Source organism: Oncorhynchus mykiss, chromosome 17 (genome assembly GCF_013265735.2).
Source record: "Oncorhynchus mykiss isolate Arlee chromosome 17, USDA_OmykA_1.1, whole genome shotgun sequence".
NCBI lineage: Eukaryota > Metazoa > Chordata > Actinopteri > Salmoniformes > Salmonidae > Oncorhynchus > Oncorhynchus mykiss.
In genome coordinates, this window is record NC_048581.1 from 25,912,941 (window position 1) to 25,930,656 (window position 17,716).

Below are 17,716 nucleotides of genomic sequence, written 5' to 3' on the forward strand. Positions count from 1 at the left end.
GGGAGATGCCATGATTTCTTTAGTTTCTTTTTTTTTTAAAACTTTCTCTCTTCCTAACTTTAGTTTGTTTTGTCTTTTCTTTCAATTCGTTTATTCATTCGTTACACACCGACCTTTGACCTCATCTGATTGTTTATCCATTAAATGGAGGATGAGGACAGTTGTAAAGAGAGCTCTGACGATGTGGTAAGAGCGGAGGCTAGTCTGTTTGCAAGAAAGTGTTTTTTATATATATAAATATATATACTTTAATAGCCTGTTGAGCATGTCCTCTTAATCCATTCTATATATATGTTTTTGTTTTATCCTGCACGGCGTGACCGCTCAAAATGAAGCCCTTTGCTGTTCTACGAGTAACATGAGTTTTGGTTTTCATGAGAAATAACATAGTGCTTTAGCTACAAAGGCTTTGGGAATCCCAGCCCATGTCGTTTTGGGGACATGATCCATTGACAAGCTTACCAACCAATTACAGCGCTTCGGTGGATAACAACTGTCGCTAACCAGGCCCAAGTCTGAATAGTTGAACAAGCTCTCGTTTCAAGCGCATGGAAGCCTATGAATTGCTCTGATTCTCATCTGAATTCGACTTTGTGTGTGTTTTGTGCAGAGGGAGGTGTATGAGAAGGTGTTTGAGAAGACAGCGGACCGACACAGTGATTTCTCTCGGCTGGCCCGGGTACTGACTGGGAACAGCATCGCTGTGGTGCTAGGAGGAGGAGGAGCCAGGTCAGTGGACTTGGTTTTTATAGGAACACCTCTCTTTTTGTAAATGATCAAGTAGTACATTCTTTACTCCACACTATCTACATCATCAAATGCATGTTTTCAATGACAGTCATGGGACCACAGCTCTTTGCGTGAGAAGTCCTGTCTGTTGATTATTATCAAGATTTCTTGTAACCTTAATGTCCTTCGGTGTATCTGTAGTATTGAATTAGTCTTGTTCTGTCAGATCTTTTCAAATTAATGAAAGGAGTGGAAGAAATGCAGGCAAAGTTGGTCTCTTTAGTCCTCAAACAGACAGTGAATTTCCTCCTCTCTGATTGGTTGTTGTCTCTGTCACTCTCGCAGAGGCTGCTCCCACGTGGGAGTGATCAAGGCCATGGAGGAGGCAGGGATTCCCATCGACATCGTGGGCGGGACGTCCATCGGGTCGTTCATCGGGGCGCTGTACGCCGAGGAGAGGAGTGCGGTGCGCACCAAGCAGAGAGCACGCGAGTGGTCCAAGGTCTGATCCTCCCACCGTCTGATCCTCCCACCATCATGCACTTCTCTTGTTCCTGTATCTGACCGTTTGACACATTCCTTTGTCAGGTGACATGTAGCGTATTAGAGGGGATCAGTTTGAGCATGGCGAGACACAGGATCACTCGTCTTGACCACATAATGAGTGGTCATGTGGGACACGGGGTGATTTGTGGATCAGTGATTCTGTGCGGTCCGACTGATCTCAGACACGCTCAATATTAACCTTTTTGTCTCTCCCTCCTTCCCTCCCTCCCTCCAGGCGATGAACTCCGTATTCAAAACCATCCTTGACCTGACCTATCCCATCACCTCAATGTTCACCGGCGCCGCCTTCAACACCAGCATCTCCAAAGTGTTCCAGGACAAGCAGGCTGAGGTGAGAGGTCACACTGTCTGTCAGTGCTACTAGAGATGTCTGTCTGTGAAGGAAACTGGGCTAGGTTCAGTAGGCAAACCTTGTGAACAGTTGCAGATAGAAATGTCTTGAATAGAGCAGCCGTTGATACCTGCTCCACATTTTGGAGAGGCATATTTGTTCTACGTAATATATATCCGTCTGAACGTTCCTTATCCCAATTCATATGGAATGTGTGGTTTATGTAACCATCAGGACCTGTGGTTGCCCTACTTCAACGTGACTACTGACATCACGGCGTCCGCCATGCGTGTGCACCAAGACGGTGAGTGACAGGCAGCTAACCGCTGGCCCCTCCCCCCTCTGCTCTATCGCTGTTTATAAATGGACGACTAGATTTTTTTAAGTTGTCTTGACCACACTACAGAAGTAATTGTCCTAGTTCTGCGGGATTTTGAGTGGAAATTGGATATAGCTGTTAGGATAACTCTCATGCAGTCAGATAAACACACACTATATAACTATATATATATATATATATATATATATATATATATATATATATATATATATATATATATATATGTATATATATATGTATATGTGTATATATATATGTATATGTGTATATATATATGTGTATGTATATATATATGTGTATATATATATGTGTATATATATATATATATGTATATGTAACGCTATTTAACTCAATCCACTCACGCTGGTACGCTCAAACTACCGTGGGATTGACATGATCATGCATTCCTAATGTCATTCGGCGTTTGCCGATAACAGCTGGCTAATTTGGAGTATGCGTTATGAGATTAAAATCCTACATTGGGGTCATTTAGCTCTCATCCAGAGCGATTTACAGTTAGTGCCTTCACCTTAAGATCGCTCGGTGTTGTTATAATTAGGAGTTTGAGATAAATTGGTTAGATTCTGCATGCCTTTCAGCTGTATAATATTAATAGGGGGGTCATACAATTGGTACACTGAAAGTCCTCTTTTCCCTGCTTGTTTGTTATGTTCATCCGTTGACTCACACTTAATATATGGATTGTTTATGTATGGGATGACTGACTGAGTGAGAAATGCACTACCACTAACTGTAGCTAGAATAGTCCTAGAGGCTGGCAGTATGACCCCTGCTGACCTCTTGGAGTCAAAGGCCACAACCTTTGGCTTATGGAAGGAAGCCTACCCCCAAATCCAGTGTTGGTACATGTTGCGTGCCTTTTGTTATCACCGGTAATGTCCACTAGTTTGTAAGAGCAAAGGGATTTATAAAAAGTCATGTACAGTGCCTTGCGAAAGTATTCGGCCACCTTGAACTTTGCGACCTTTTGCCACATTTCAGGCTTCAAACATAAAGATATAAAACTGTATTTTTTTGTGAAGAATCAACAACAAGTGGGACACAATCATGAAGTGGAACGATATTTCAAACTTTTTTAACAAATCAAAAACTGAAAAATTGGGCGTGCAAAATTATTCAGCCCCTTTACTTTCAGTGCAGCAAACTCTCTCCAGAAGTTCATTGAGGATCTCTGAATGATCCAATGTTGACCTAAATGACTAATGATGATAAATACAATCCACCTGTGTGTAATCAAGTCTCCGTATAAATGCACCTGCACTGTGATAGTCTCAGAGGTCCGTTAAAAGCGCAAAGAGCATCATGAAGGACAAGGAACACACCAGGCAGGTCCGAGATACTGTTGTGAAGAAGTTTTAAAGCCGGATTTGGATACAACAACATTTCCCAAGCTTTAAACATCCCAAGGAGCACTGTGCAAGCGATAATATTGAAATGGAAGGAGTATCAGACCACTGCAAATCTACCAAGACCTGGCCGTCCCTCTAAACTTTCAGCTCATACAAGGAGAAGACTGATCAGAGATGCAGCCAAGAGGCCCATGATCACTCTGGATGAACTGCAGAGATCTACAGCTGAGGTGGGAGACTCTGTCCATAGGACAACAATCAGTTGTATATTGCACAAATCTGGCCTTTATGGAAGAGTGGCAAGAAGAAAGCCATTTCTTAAAGATATCCATAAAAAAAGTGTTGTTTAAAGTTTGCCACAAGCCACCTGGGAGACACACCAAACATGTGGAAGAAGGTGCTCTGGTCAGATGAAACCAAAATTGAACTTTTTGGCAACAATGCAAAACGTTATGTTTGGTGTAAAAGCAACACAGCTGAACACACCATCCCCACTGTCAAACATGGTGGTGGCAGCATCATGGTTTGGGCCTGCTTTTCTTCAGCAGGGACAGGGAAGATGGTTAAAATTGATGGGAAGATGGATGGAGCCAAATACAGGACCATTCTGGAAGAAAACCTGATGGAGTCTGCAAAAGACCTGAGACTGGGACGGAGATTTGTCTTCCAACAAGACAATGATCCAAAACATAAAGCAAAATGTACAATGGAATGGTTCAAAAATAAACATATCCAGGTGTTAGAATGGCCAAGTCAAAGTCCAGACCTGAATCCAATCGAGAATCTGTGGAAAGAACTGAAAACTGCTGTTGACAAATGCTCTCCATCCAACCTCACTGAGCTTGAGCTGTTTTGCAAGGAGGAATGGGAAAAAATGTCAGTCTCTCGATGTGCAAAACTGATAGAGACATACCCCAAGCGACTTACAGCTGTAATCGCAGCAAAAGGTGGCGTTACAAAGTTAACTTAAGGGGGCTGAATAATTTTGCACGCCCAATTTTTCAGTTTTTGATTTGTTAAAGTTTGAAATATCCAATAAATGTCGTTCCACTTCATGATTGTGTCCCACTTGTTGTTGATTCTTCACAAAAAAATAAAGTTTTATATCTTTATGTTTGAAGCCTGAAATGTGGCAAAAGGTTGCAAAGTTCAAGGGGGCCGAATACTTTCGCAAGGCACTGTATATTAGTTGACGTTATTTATGTACTGATTTCTGGCCACATGGGCAAATTAAGCAAATGAATCCTCCTGGATTTGGGGTGTCAAGGTTGTGGGGTCCTCCAGTTATATCTTCAATGCTTGTCTGCACTTGGCATGTTTACTAACGGCGAGAGCAAAGCTTTACGATGCTCTCTCTATTTACCTATCTCCTCCCTAGTGTGATGTCACTTCCTGTTGACACAGCCTAGTACACTCCCACTGCTCATCTCAATTGCTCTCTTTCTCAGGTTATTCCTCCTACCTTTCTCACATCTGTTTTTATGTTTAAAACATGTCTTTAAAACAACACCAAACAAACCATGCCACAGTGACTTCCCTAATGACTTCCCTTTGCTTATATGGGGACACTTTCACCATCTGCTGTTTTGGCTTACTATTAGCCTGGTCCCAGATCTGTTTTGCCATCTTGCCAACTCGTATGGTCATTGTTGGGTAGATGGCACAAACAGATCTGGGACCAGGCTAGTGTACTATAGGTGTAGTGTGCTAGTCGCTGATCCTTCCACCCCTGTCCGTGTCAACAAGTAGGATCCAGAACACTCTTCCCTTGCTTTACCCCTCCGCACCCTAACGCCTCTCCCTCCATCCCTCCCTCGCTTCCCGTAGTTTCTCCCAATGTGCTTTTCTGCAGCTCTGAGAAAGTGGGCAGTTTTAACACCAACCTCAGGGTTTTTCAACAGGAAGTTGCACTGTTGGCGCATTTGTAACGCGAGGACTTTACGAGTTGGTGGTGACACTTTGGTTTATGCAAACACCCCATGTTCCCATAAGCCAACCAATGAACGTTAGTCTCTTTGACGTTGTGTAAATTTGGCATAATTTAGTCTTATTTTTTTATGTTACGCTTGACCTGTAGCTTAATTTCAAGATGGCGGCTTTTAGAGTACGGTCATAGCCATCAAGTTTCTAGATCCTGCGTTGTGTGCGCTAGCTAACTCTCCCCGGCTTGGAGATGGATCTTTCTCCATCTTCCTTTTTGATATTTTTCTAACTCTAACTTCTCTCTTTCACTGGCCTCCTCCCTCTATCACTCTCTCTGAGAATGTTGGTGCATTTTGTAGTAATCTTGTTTGTTGCCGGCTGCTATCTGACCAAGCTAATAATAATTCTAACACTCTAAACTAAACGCCAAACAGGACGACCGTGGCTGTTGATAGCCTGGGAAAGAGTGGAAATACACTGTGTACAAAACATTAGGAATACCTCCTTAATGTTGTGTTGTACCCCTTTTTTGCCTTTAGAACAGCCTCAATCTGTCGGGGCGTGGACTCTACAAGGTGTTAGAACCGTTTCACAGGGATGCTGGCCCATGTTGACTCCCAATGCTTCCCACAGTTGTGTCAAGTTGGCTGAATGTCCTTTTTGAGTGGCGGACAATTCTTGATTTCACACGGGAAACTGTTGAGGGTGAAACCCAGAAGCGTTGCAGTTCTTGACACGAACCGGTGCGCCTGGCACCTACTACCAGACCCCGTTCAAAGGCACTTACATTTTTGTTGTCTTGCCCGTTCACACTCTGAGTGGCACACGTATACGATCTGTGTCTCAAGGCTTGAAATTCCTTCTTTAACCTGTCTCCTCCCCTTCATCTACACTGATTTTGAAGTGGATTTAACAAGTGACATCAATAAGGGATCATGGCTGTCACCTGGTCAGTCTATGTCATGGAAAGAGCAGGTTTTCTTAATGTCTTGTGCACTCAGTGTATGCAGGTCTCCATTTTCCAATGAGGTTTCGGAACTAATACATGGTTCCTTTGAGGGGTTTAGGACAACGCCATTTAGCTATTAGTTTGAAATTCACTGTAATATTAATGCTGTGACGCTATTTGGTTATTTTCTATCTGTATTTTAAAAACGAACTACAGTCCTGTCTGTGCCATCTGTTTTAGTTCTAGAACTGGCCTCTGTTTTTTTTGTTAGTTCTAGAAACGTTGCGTTATGTTACCTGACCATGTTCACTGAGGGTTTTCTATTGTATACGTCAGATAAAATTTCAGGTCGTTTACGTTTTTAGATTGTATACGTTGAGAGCTCTGGACATGTTCTGCCCCTTTTTTTATCTCCTGCTCTTTTCTGTCCCTCTCTCTCTCGATATATACATCTGTCTGTCTCTAGCTCGATCTTGCTCCTAGGTTTACAACATTTAGAGAGACTTTCCAAAGTTCCCAGGTTTTTCAAAAATCCCAGTTGGAGGATCCCCAGAATCAACAAATATGGGAACTTTGGGAACGTTTCTGACAATTTGGAACCCTAATCTCTCTCCTCTCTATCTCTCTCCTCTCTCTCTCTTTCTGGCTCTGCCTCTCTCTCTCTGGCTCTGCCTCTCTCTCTCTCTGGCTCTGCCTCTCTCTCTCTCTGGCTCTGCCTCTCTCTCTCTGGCTCTGCCTCTCTCTCCCTGTCCATGTTTGATGTCCCCTCTCCATCTTCCATTCTGACAGGCTCGCTGTGGCGCTATGTTAGAGCGAGTGCCTCCTACACCCCCTATTTACCTCCCCTCTGCGACCCCAAGGATGGCCACCTGCTTGTGGATGGTTGCTATGTTAACAATGTCCCAGGTCAGAGTTCATAGTTCAAACCCCGACACCCCCCCCCCCCCCCCCCCCCCCGTCTCACCCCTTAACCCCAAAAGGAGTTGTAGAAGTTGCTCCTGACCACTGATACAGGGTCATATTATTTTCACCCACCTGATGGTTAATGTTAGGATTGGGGTTATGTCATCTGATCCCAGATCTGGGGTTAGGGGCAACTTCTACCTTAAGCTCTTTTGAAATGACCGACAATCGACCACTCCCTCCCCCTCCCTCTTTCCCACGTTCCGTCTCACCTTAACCCCACCTGACCAGTCGGACATTGGGAACCCATGGTTTGGAAGGAAAGTTAGGCTAATAATACAGTGTCTATTTCGGTATGTGAGTGGAGGGGATGCAATGTTTCGCTCCCCTACACCCAGAACCACCCATTCTTAACACCAATACTTCTCTATTCAATTTGGCTTCAATAGTTCACACTCCTACACAAGTCAGTTCCGAATTGGCTTTGTCCCGCCCCCCAGTGTCAGTAAGCCCCTCTCCATGCCTCCAGATTGGCAGTGAGGCTTTGCTCATGCAGGTACATATCCATGGGTCAGACAGAGAGGTGCATGATGATCCTGCTTTTGGTGCCCCGCCCCCTCCCTGTTTTTGGTTCTCCATGCTCCTCCACTTCATCTCCCAAGTTCTCCTGCACTTGGCTGGTATACTACACACCAAGTGTACACTTACTCGCCTGCTTTTTCCTGAGCATGTCACACAGGCTTTTCCCTGAGGCCTTTCCACACAGTTTGCTGCTTGTCGTTTCCCACGTTCTAAAGCTTGGGCCTCAGTCACTCGTTTGTCAGTGTAGGTCCATAGGTTGTAGCTTTTTTGCGTATCGACCTTGCTATAGGAGCACAACGTAGCGTTCTCTTCAGGGTTTTGAAGCTGATCCTATGGTGTGGGGAAATAAAGGTTTTGTGTTGAGGTCAGAGAAGGTCACCATATAGGCTATTTCATGTTTTGTTTTTTAATTGTGGGTCTGTAGTCTGGGTTTTTTTCTCTGTCCATTTGTCTGCCCGTTCGTCCATCGCTTGATCCCATGTCGTCATACCGAGCAGTGCTTATAAATGGCTTATGTCAACCATTTGTACCCCCTCCCCCAGCAGCTACACCTCCCCCTCCCCCTGTCCATGTATGTGCATGTGTCTGTGTACTGTACGCATCTATATATATTTACTCTTTACATATATATTGATGACAGTGTTGCTGATGCTACCCGTTTCCCTTTAGCTTTTTCTAGCGAGATGCCAAAAGTGTTCTGGATCCTACCAATGCCCATAGACGAGCATACAGTTCTATCACTCTTGTCAGTGAAAGGCTTGATTGAAGCCTCAAATTAAAAGTGGGCTGAAAATGGTGACTGTGTGTTTTGTTAGTACTTCTAAGTCCTGAACAGTTCAGTTCAATGATTCCACACTGAAATTCTTCAGTCTCCTATGTCCCCTTCAAACTCCACCCACACACACAGCAGCATCCTTCTCTTCCTCTGGTGCTCCTTCTCCTTCCAATCCATGCAGCGCCCAGCCTCCCCCTGCCCTCTCCTGGTCCGGAGTGGTATTACAGGACCACAGCTCTGGGCAGGGCTGGCTGGTTGCCCCTAACATGTTCACTAGTGTCTGAGAGATCTCCAAATGCTGTGACCAGACTACCAACCCCCTGTGCTCCTTGTGTCTAGTTGAGGAGTCAGGGAACTGAAGGCGAAGTTTAAAAGGTTCCTCATACCTCTATTTTTGGTGATTTTTTGTTTTTGTATGTTTTCACCAAGTGCTGTAAAACAGATACTATTTTTTTGTAAATGGTTATAAAAGAAAAAGCTTCACTTTGGCTCGATAACCTTTCACAGGGGTTAACTCACAGGGGTTAACTCACAGGGGTTAACTCACAGGGGTTAACTCACAGGGAGCATACGGTTGTGGTTGGGGACAGAGTCTGGAGATCGAACCAACCCTTGATACTCTGTGGCTGCACCCTTACCCCCTGTACCCTGTGCGTAGACCTGACACACACAGGTCTCTGTGCATGGTAAGGTGGTTCAGGGGATGCAGAAGTGATTTGAGAGGTTGGGCAGCACCACATTCACATCCCGTGGCTAACCCTTTGGCGGTTACCCACCTCTGGGTTAACCAATTGGGATGGCACCCTTTGGTTTGGGGCTGTGGTCTGCTGCCAAAACGCATGACCAACCTGAAGTTACACCAACATTATTGAGATGTTATCCCCTCCCCCCTCCCCCCCCTGGGTGTGGCTCACAGGGTCACTGTGGCGCTATGTGAGGGCGAGCATGACCCTCTCAGGGTACCTGCCGCCCCTCTGCGACCCCAAAGATGGCAACTTGCTTATGGACGGGGGCTACATCAACAACCTGCCAGGCAAGTAGATGATGATGAGGAGGAGAATAGGGAGGAGGGAGGGGGTAGTAGGACATTTTCAGAGTTATTTTAGTTGAGGGGGGGGGGGGGGGGGGTTGAGAGAGCGTCCATGGGTAAGTAGGGGCTGTCATTGACGATGGTGGAGATGACAGTTTGACAGAATTCAGTTGCATTTTCTACCATCTGAGCAGTGGGAATGAGCGTTGAAATCATTTCCATTTGTCGAAATGTTCAATTTAATTTGCCAACAATTTGCTCAAAATATAGCCAATCTTTACCTATCAGATGGGAGAAAATACAACACAGAGCGTCAAGTGTGTTAGTGGTGGTGGACACGGGCGGTACAAAGTATCCCATTTTCCAGTATCCACAAGCTTTTTAAATCCGCACTAAATCAACAGAGTTTCAGAATGCTATGTGTCTGTCAGTCAGGCTTCCTGGTGTCTTACTGGCTGAGAACATCTAAAGGTATGGGACATATCGTGTTCCTCAGATGATTTGGGTGTTGATAGAGTGGTGAGCTTTCAAACGATATACAGTTAGCTTTCTCAATTCCATAAAACGAATCAGTGACTTACTAGACACCAGTCGGCTCTGACAGTACATTCTCTTCCAGTATGAAGACGACACGCAGTATCAGGCCCCTCAACAAACCGGTATTCATTAGGCTGTTACCAACCTGGGAGTAATTCCAAATGGATGTATGGATTGCCTGTTGCATTCCTACTGGAAAAAAAGACAACTTGAAACATTCTTTTTTTTCCTTCTGCATACTACTCAAATGTCTATCTCTTCTACTATGCTACTCTTATCTCCTCTGGAAGTTGTCATTGTAGCGTGCCGGGAAAAAATGTGACTCACAAAACCATGTTTCACAAACCTGATGAAGTTGAACATCATCCGTCTCTATTTTGGGTGATTCAGGTTCATTTAGATGTGGAATCTCCTTACGGTTTGTGCAACATGGTCGGGTGGCTTCGAGGTTTACGATACGTGTGATTATTTTACGTTTTGGGTGGACACACCCACAGAGTTGGACCCCAGTGTCTGTCGAGGTAAAGCAATGACTAGTCTCACAATCTAATAGGCAGAGGAGGCGCAATGCCATAGCCACCATCTAGTGTTCACAGTGGGTTTAGATAGCTAGTACCCATAGAACTAACGCTAATGATATACATTTAGGCTTGGTTCATTTTTACATTTGTCATTTGATAATTAACAGACGCAACTTACATGAGAAATTAGGTGCCTTGCTCAAGGGCACATCGACTGATTTAAAAAAAAATAATTCCCCCCCGGCTTCGGGATTCGAACCAGCGACCTTTGTGTTACTGGACCAACACTCTAAACCGCTAGGCTAAACACATTGGGTCAACACTGTGGAGTGGACTGGTGAGACCTACACCCTTCACAGGGTTACTTGGTCTCAAACCCTGTCTGGGACTCGCACCATAAACACACACCAAGGCTGCATTATCAACCATGCAGGAGCGTACAAAACGTGGAGATAAGAATTCACCCAAACATTGGGACCATCAAAACATGAGTTATATATAAAACTGGAAATTAAATGAAGTTTTGATGTGATTATCCAGTGAGTGATAATCCAGCCAATTGGGATGTCTGTTTCTGGTGGAGTGAGTTTGAATATGGTAATAAAGTATATGAAGGACAAGGTTCCTATTAGGAATTAACCCCAGACTGGGTTTTCCTTATCGTCCCTGCTGCCGGCTCGTGTACGTCCGTGTTTGTGTGTCGTTACGTGTGTGTATGTGTGTGTGTCACAACGTGACGTCCCACAGCGGACATCGCGAGGAACATGGGCGCCAAGACTGTCATCGCCATCGACGTAGGTAGCCAGGATGAGACGGACCTCTGTAACTATGGCGACAGCCTGTCGGGCTGGTGGTTGCTGTGGAAACGAATCAACCCCTGGGCAGAGAAAGTGAAGGTATGATGATCAACGCAGATGGCCCCACACACCGACACGCGCGCACACACTCCTACACACTATCGTCTATACCCACCCAGGTTCCAGACATGGCAGAGATCCAGTCCAGGCTGGCCTATGTGTCGTGTGTACGTCAGCTGGAAGTGGTTAAGAAGAGTGCCTACTGCGAGTACATCAGACCACCCATCGACCGCTTCAAGACAATGGACTTTGGCAAGTTTGACGAGATCTACGTGAGTTCCACAATTCCTTCTCAACACCTCTCTCTCGGTCTCGTCTCCTTATGCAGGCTCTGGGATATGTTCAAAGTGTATTTACATTCATGATCACGTCTTTGTTACAGTTGAAGTCGGATGTTTATGTACACTTATGTTGGAGTCGTTAACTTGTTTTTCAACCACGCCACAAACTTCTTGTTAACAAACTATAGTTTTGGCAAGTCGGTTAGGACATCTACCTTTGTGCATGACACAAGTCATTTTTCCAACAATTGTTTACAGACAGATTATTTCACTTATAATTCACTGTATCACAATTCCAGTGCACAGAAGTTTACATAAAGTTGACTGTGCCTTTTAAACAGCTTGGAAAATTCCAGAAAATGATATCATGGCTTTAGAAGCTTCTGATAGGCTAATTGATATAATTTGAGTCTATTGGAGGTGTACCTGTGGATGAATTTCAAGGCCTTCCTTCAAACTCTGCCTCTTTGCTTGACATCGTGGGAAAATCAAAAGAAATCAGCCAAGATCTCAGAAAACAAATTGTAGACCTCCACAAGTCTGGTTCATCCTTGGGATCAATTTCCAAATGCATGAAGGTACCACGTTCATCTGTACAAACAATCACACGCAAGTATAAAAACCATGGGACCACGCAGCCGTCATACCGCTCAGGAAGGAGAAGCATTCTGTCTCCTAGAGATGAACGTACTTTGGTGCGAAAAGTGCAAATCAATCCCAGAACAACAGCAAAGGACCTTCTGAAGATTCTGTAGGAAACCGGTACAAAAGTATCTATATCCACAGTAAAACGAGTCCTTTATCGACATAACCTGAAAGGCCACTCAGCAAGGAAAAAGCCACTGCTCCAAAACCACCATAAAAAAAGCCAGACTACGGTTTGCAGCTGCACATGGGGACAAAGATCTTACTTTTTGGAGAAATGTCCTCTGGTCTGATGAAACATAAATATATCTGTTTGGCCATAATGACCATCGTTATGTTTGGAGGGAAAAAGGGGAGGCTTACAAGCCAAAGAACACCATCCCAACCGTGGAGCACGGGGGTGGCAGCATCATGTTGTGGGGGTGCAGGGGGACTGGTGCACTTCACAAAATAGATGTTATCATGAGGGAGGAAAATTATGTGGATATATTGAAGCAACAGCTCAAGACATCAGTCAGGAAGTTAAAGCTTGGTCACAAATGTGTCTTCCAAATGGACAATGACCCCAAGCATAATTCCAAAGTTGTGGCAAAATGGCTTAAGGACAACAAAGTCAAGGTATTGGAGTGGCCATGACAAAGCTCTGACCTCAATCCTATAGAAAATGTGTTGGCAGAACTGAAAAGGCATGTGTGAGCAAGGAGGCCAACAAACCTGACTCGAATACACCAGCTCTGTCAGGAGAAATGGGCCAAAATTCACCCAACTTATTGTGGGAAGCTTGTGGAAGGCTACCCGGGAACGTTTGACCCAAATAAACCATTTAAAGGCAATGCTACCAACTACTAATTGACTGTATGTAAACTTCTGACCCACTGGCAATGTGATTTAAAGAAATAAATCATTCTCTCTACTATTATTCTAACATTTCACATTCTTAAAATAAAGTGGTGATCCTAACTGACTTAAGACAGAATTTTTACTAGGATTAAATGTCAGGAAATGTGAGAAGTTTAGTTGAAATGTATTTGGCTAAGGTGTATGTAAGCTTCCGCCTTCAACTGTATGTAATTTTAGATAACAGCTGACATTAAGTTTTGGTAAAATACAGTCTCCTGTTCATAGCTAACAAATCACACGGTAAAAGACCATCTTCGAAGCTTGGCCTCCACCAGACTCTGTTGCTGCGGTAGCTTGTTTCTGTAAAACATGGTCTGTTACCCCAGGCTAACCTGTCCTCTCTGTCAGGATGTGGGCTACCAGCACGGCAAGCTGCTCTTCACCGGATGGGCCCGTGGTGACATCATCGACAACATGCTCAAGGACCACCGCTCGGCAGACTACAACGACAGCAAGACCAAGACAGACGTGAGTCACACACACACACACACGCATCACAAATCTTACATTCACCATCTCACAGCTGCTCCACTTTACATTAGCACAGTTACATTTCTATAATGTTATTATAACCGTCTTTACATTATGACCTTCTCCTAACATAACATTTACCTAACGTTATTATAACATTCCCATGACATTCTCTTGTTTTTAAGCTGTGTTCGTTATTACATTTTTACACAAATTCTAACATTCTCGTACCATAATGACATTGTCTTGTTTGTATTCCAGTCCTATACGTGTCCAGGGTCAGACTTCACTGACCTGGCTGAGATAGTGTCCAGGATTGAGCCGGTCCAGACCTACGTCGATCCTGATGCTGCTGAGGGTAAGAGGCTATTATAAAGTGGAACATGTATCGAAGTCTGGCAGCAGTAACCCTGCTGCCATGGCGATAAGGGTTTGAGCCTTTCCCCTTCCTCTCCGTTTCCCTCTGTTACTGTCTCCGTTTCCCTCTGTTACGTCTCCGTTTCCCTCTCCGTTTCCCTCTGTTACCGTCTCCGTTTCCCTCTGTTACCATCTCCGTTACCCTCTCCGTTTCCCTCTTCCAAGTGTCCTGCAATAAAATAATAATCAGAGCTCCAGAGCCAGTGTCCATGAAGCCTCTCAGAGCAGGATTGCTGATCTAGAATCAGGTTTGCCTTTTAGATCATAATGAATAAGATTTCTATGGAAAGATCCTAGGTCAGCACTCCTACTCTGGAGACTGAATACGGGCCCTGGTCACCTTTAAAAAAAAATATATTGAATGTATCTTTACTTAAATTGTAGCTCCTTTACGATAGAATATACCTGGAGAGAGACTATATATACCTAGGTGTGGACACCTCTTCAAATTAGAGGATTCGGCCATTTCAAACAGTCTAATATTGGCAGTAGAATGTCCTTACTGAAGAGCTCAGTGACTTTCAATGTGGCACCGTCATAGGATGCCACCTTTCCAACAAGTCACAACATCATATTAATACCTGTGATTTTTGAATGAGATGTTTGACAAACATACTTTCGGTCATGTAGTGCATCACATGGCAATCTTCAGTCTTGTTGCTAGAGCTACGGTAGGGCTGGTCTCTTTCATATAGCGCATTACTGTGTCTGTGTGTCCCACAGCGGGGGACGAGTCAGACTGCCTGACGGAATATGAGGAGGACGGGATGGACACGGTGAGAGAAGAGGAGGAGGAAGAAGAGGAGGAGGAAGAGGGGGAACAGGAACTCGATGACCTCTCCCCGGGAGAATGGGGTCAGAACGGAGTCTTCCAGGCGGTACGTGTAACACACAGACCCCATATCCACATCATAGACTCACACACCCTGCTGTTAGTAGTGTAACTAACATATCAACATCATAGACTCACACACCCTGCTGTTAGTAGTGACTGTCTGTGTGTTCCTCTAGGATGAGGAGAAGTCAGTCCGCCAGCGGAGGAAAACAGAAGGTGAAGCCAACACCTACTCCGAGCTCTCCGACTGCTGACAGGAGGAGAGAAAAAATGAGAAAGAGACCGACTTTGGGTCCAAGAACTATGAGGAAGGAAGGAGGGAAAGGCAGGGAGGAAAAGAGATATGAGTCAGGCTCTGTGTCCAAAAACTAAGGAGGTGGAAGATGAAAGTTGGACGTCGGGCAATTTCTGCAGCTACTGTAGTTCAACAAATACTTATTTATCCCAACTCTAATCTACCACACCTGATTCTAATAATTAGCTGGTTTATCAAATAAATCAGGTTAGTTACATCAAGGGTTGAAAACCTACATGAGCGCTCTCCAGGAACAGTGTTGGAGAGCCCCGCTCTAACCCCTGACCCTTAACCCGTAAGCCATTGGACCACTGGTGTCCAGTGTGACTTGGACCATGAATGGACTCTCTCCAATCTGAAGATGGACTCAACTGGGACCCCTCCACTCTCTCCCTCCTGCCAAAGCTGAAATACTTTTATTGGGGTGACTAAGGTGTGTCCCTCATACTACAGGGAACACGTTAGTACTTGGTTGAAGTTAAAAACCTAGTTTCTTTAAAGCTTTCAGCTCCAATGCTTTGGCCCTATTCAGACTGTCTGTCTGCATGTCCTGTCTGTCCATAATCAGGAGAGGTTCTTATTGATGGTTCTCTGTTCTCTGTTAAGACACAGATGGGTATTACGTGGATGGAAGTTGGAAGTGTGTGTGTGTGTGTGTGTCATTGTGATTTATTTGCTAGTAGTAGTATTGATGTTGAATGGAGAGGGAGAGAGATATATAAAAGGCTGATAATGAAAGAGGTGCAAAACCGCTGACGCGCACAAACAGTAGAAAGACGGATGTATACTGAACAAAAATATAAACACAACATACAACAATTTAAAAAGTTTTACTGAGTTCATATAAGGAAATCTGTCAATTGCAATTCATTAGGCCCTAGTCTATGGATTTCACATGACTGGGCAGGGGAGCAGCCATAGGTCCACCCACTTGGGGGCCAGGACTAGCCAATCAGAATGTGTTTTTCCCCACAAAAGGGCTTCATTACAGACAGAAATACTCCTCAGTTTCACCAGCTGTCAGGGTGTCTGGTCTCAGACAGTCCTGCAGGTGAAGAAGCTGGATGTGCAGGTCCTTGACTGGTGTGGTCTGCGGTTGTGAGGCCGTTTGGACGTACTGCCAAATTCTCAAAAACAACGTTGGAGGTGGCTTATTGTAGAGAAATTAACATTTTTAAATTCTCTGGCAACAGCTCTGGAGGACATTCTTGCAGTCAGCATGCCAATTGCACACCCTCAAAACGTGAGACATTTGTGGCATTGTGATATGTAATAAAACTACACATTTTAGTGGCCTTTTATTGTCCCCAGCACAAGGTGCACCTGTGTAATGATCATACTTTTTAATCAGCTTCTTGATATGTCACACCTGTCAGGTGGATGGATTATCTTGGCAAAAGGAGAAATGCTCACTAACAGAGATTTAAACCAATTTTTGCACAAAATTTGAGAGAAGCTTTTTGTGTGCATATTAAACATTTCTGGGATCTTTTATTTCAGCTCATGAAACACTTTACATGTTGCATTTTATATTTTTGTTCAGTGTATATTATTGTAAGTTGAAGTAGGGAGATGAAAATGTGTAGAGGAGAGGTGTGTGTGTCATTGGTTTCCACCATGCTTGCTACTACTGTATTCTGCTTGTTCCAAGCAGAGAATAACAATGCCTTTTTAACCTGAATTTAGCCGTTTAAAAACGATGGAGGGGAGACTTTGCCAATGGACCTTTTAGTATAGAAACCCCCTCTCCCTACTTGCCTAATGCTTGCATGGGGTCCTGTGTACTCCCTAACCAACAAGTGTCAAACTCATTCCACGGAGGGCCAAGTGTCTGGGTGGTTTTCGCTCCTTATTTTTACTTGATGAATTAAGGTCGCTAATTAGTAAAGAACTCCCTTCACCTGGTTGTCTAGGTCATAATTGAAAGGAAAAACCAAAAACCCACTTCAACTAGGCCCTCCATGGGATGAGTTTGACACCCCTGCCCTAACCTCTCAAATGGTCACAGAGTAAACTTAGTCTAATCTTAGTAATAACTATATATACACACTATACCTACTTTACACCTGTTAATACTCATATGTATATAATAAATACTTTCTATGTCAATGTTTTTCTGCTGCGAAACTAGGACTTTTCACCTGAGAGATGTCCTTCCTAAATCCATTCAAACGTGCACAGAATTTTTTTTGTTGCCAATTTTAGTTTTTATTTATTTTGTTTTACCACTGGCTTTTTTTTTTTTTAAATAGCCTTCTTTTTTTTAACACTGAACAAAAAGGAAAAAAATCCTAATGGAGAATTCTAATTACAGACGTGAATAATGAACTGTACTGTCCTTTCTTATTAGATTGGGTTTCGCTATTTTGCACTGATTAATAAAAATAATATTCCTTGGTTGGAAAGGAGGTTGTTTTATTTGCATCTTCCTTAAGATGCCCTATGGGGACAGGATGGT

General features: G+C 44.0%; 1 protein-coding gene across 3 annotated transcripts in view; it reads left to right on the plus strand.

The window, feature by feature from the left end:
* Positions 1–17,663, plus strand: part of LOC110493542 (patatin-like phospholipase domain-containing protein 6) — a 36,446-nt gene extending 18,783 nt beyond the window's left edge. Inside the window, exons 24-34 of one of the 3 annotated variants that reach the window (XM_036949473.1) lie at positions 611–729; positions 1,075–1,231; positions 1,511–1,627; positions 1,862–1,931; positions 6,999–7,115; positions 11,305–11,453; positions 11,534–11,686; positions 13,589–13,708; positions 13,973–14,069; positions 14,852–15,006; positions 15,140–17,663. In XM_036949473.1, coding sequence (XP_036805368.1) covers positions 611–729; positions 1,075–1,231; positions 1,511–1,627; positions 1,862–1,931; positions 6,999–7,115; positions 11,305–11,453; positions 11,534–11,686; positions 13,589–13,708; positions 13,973–14,069; positions 14,852–15,006; positions 15,140–15,217 — 1,332 coding nt within the window. In that variant the 3' untranslated portion in view covers positions 15,218–17,663. Of the gene's footprint in view, positions 1–610; positions 730–1,074; positions 1,232–1,510; positions 1,628–1,861; positions 1,932–6,998; positions 7,116–9,385; positions 9,503–11,304; positions 11,454–11,533; positions 11,687–13,588; positions 13,709–13,972; positions 14,070–14,851; positions 15,007–15,139 lie in introns of all 3 variants that reach the window. The other 2 variants (XM_036949472.1, XM_036949474.1) reach the window with 2 other exon arrangements.
* Positions 17,664–17,716: the final 53 nt, after the last annotated feature.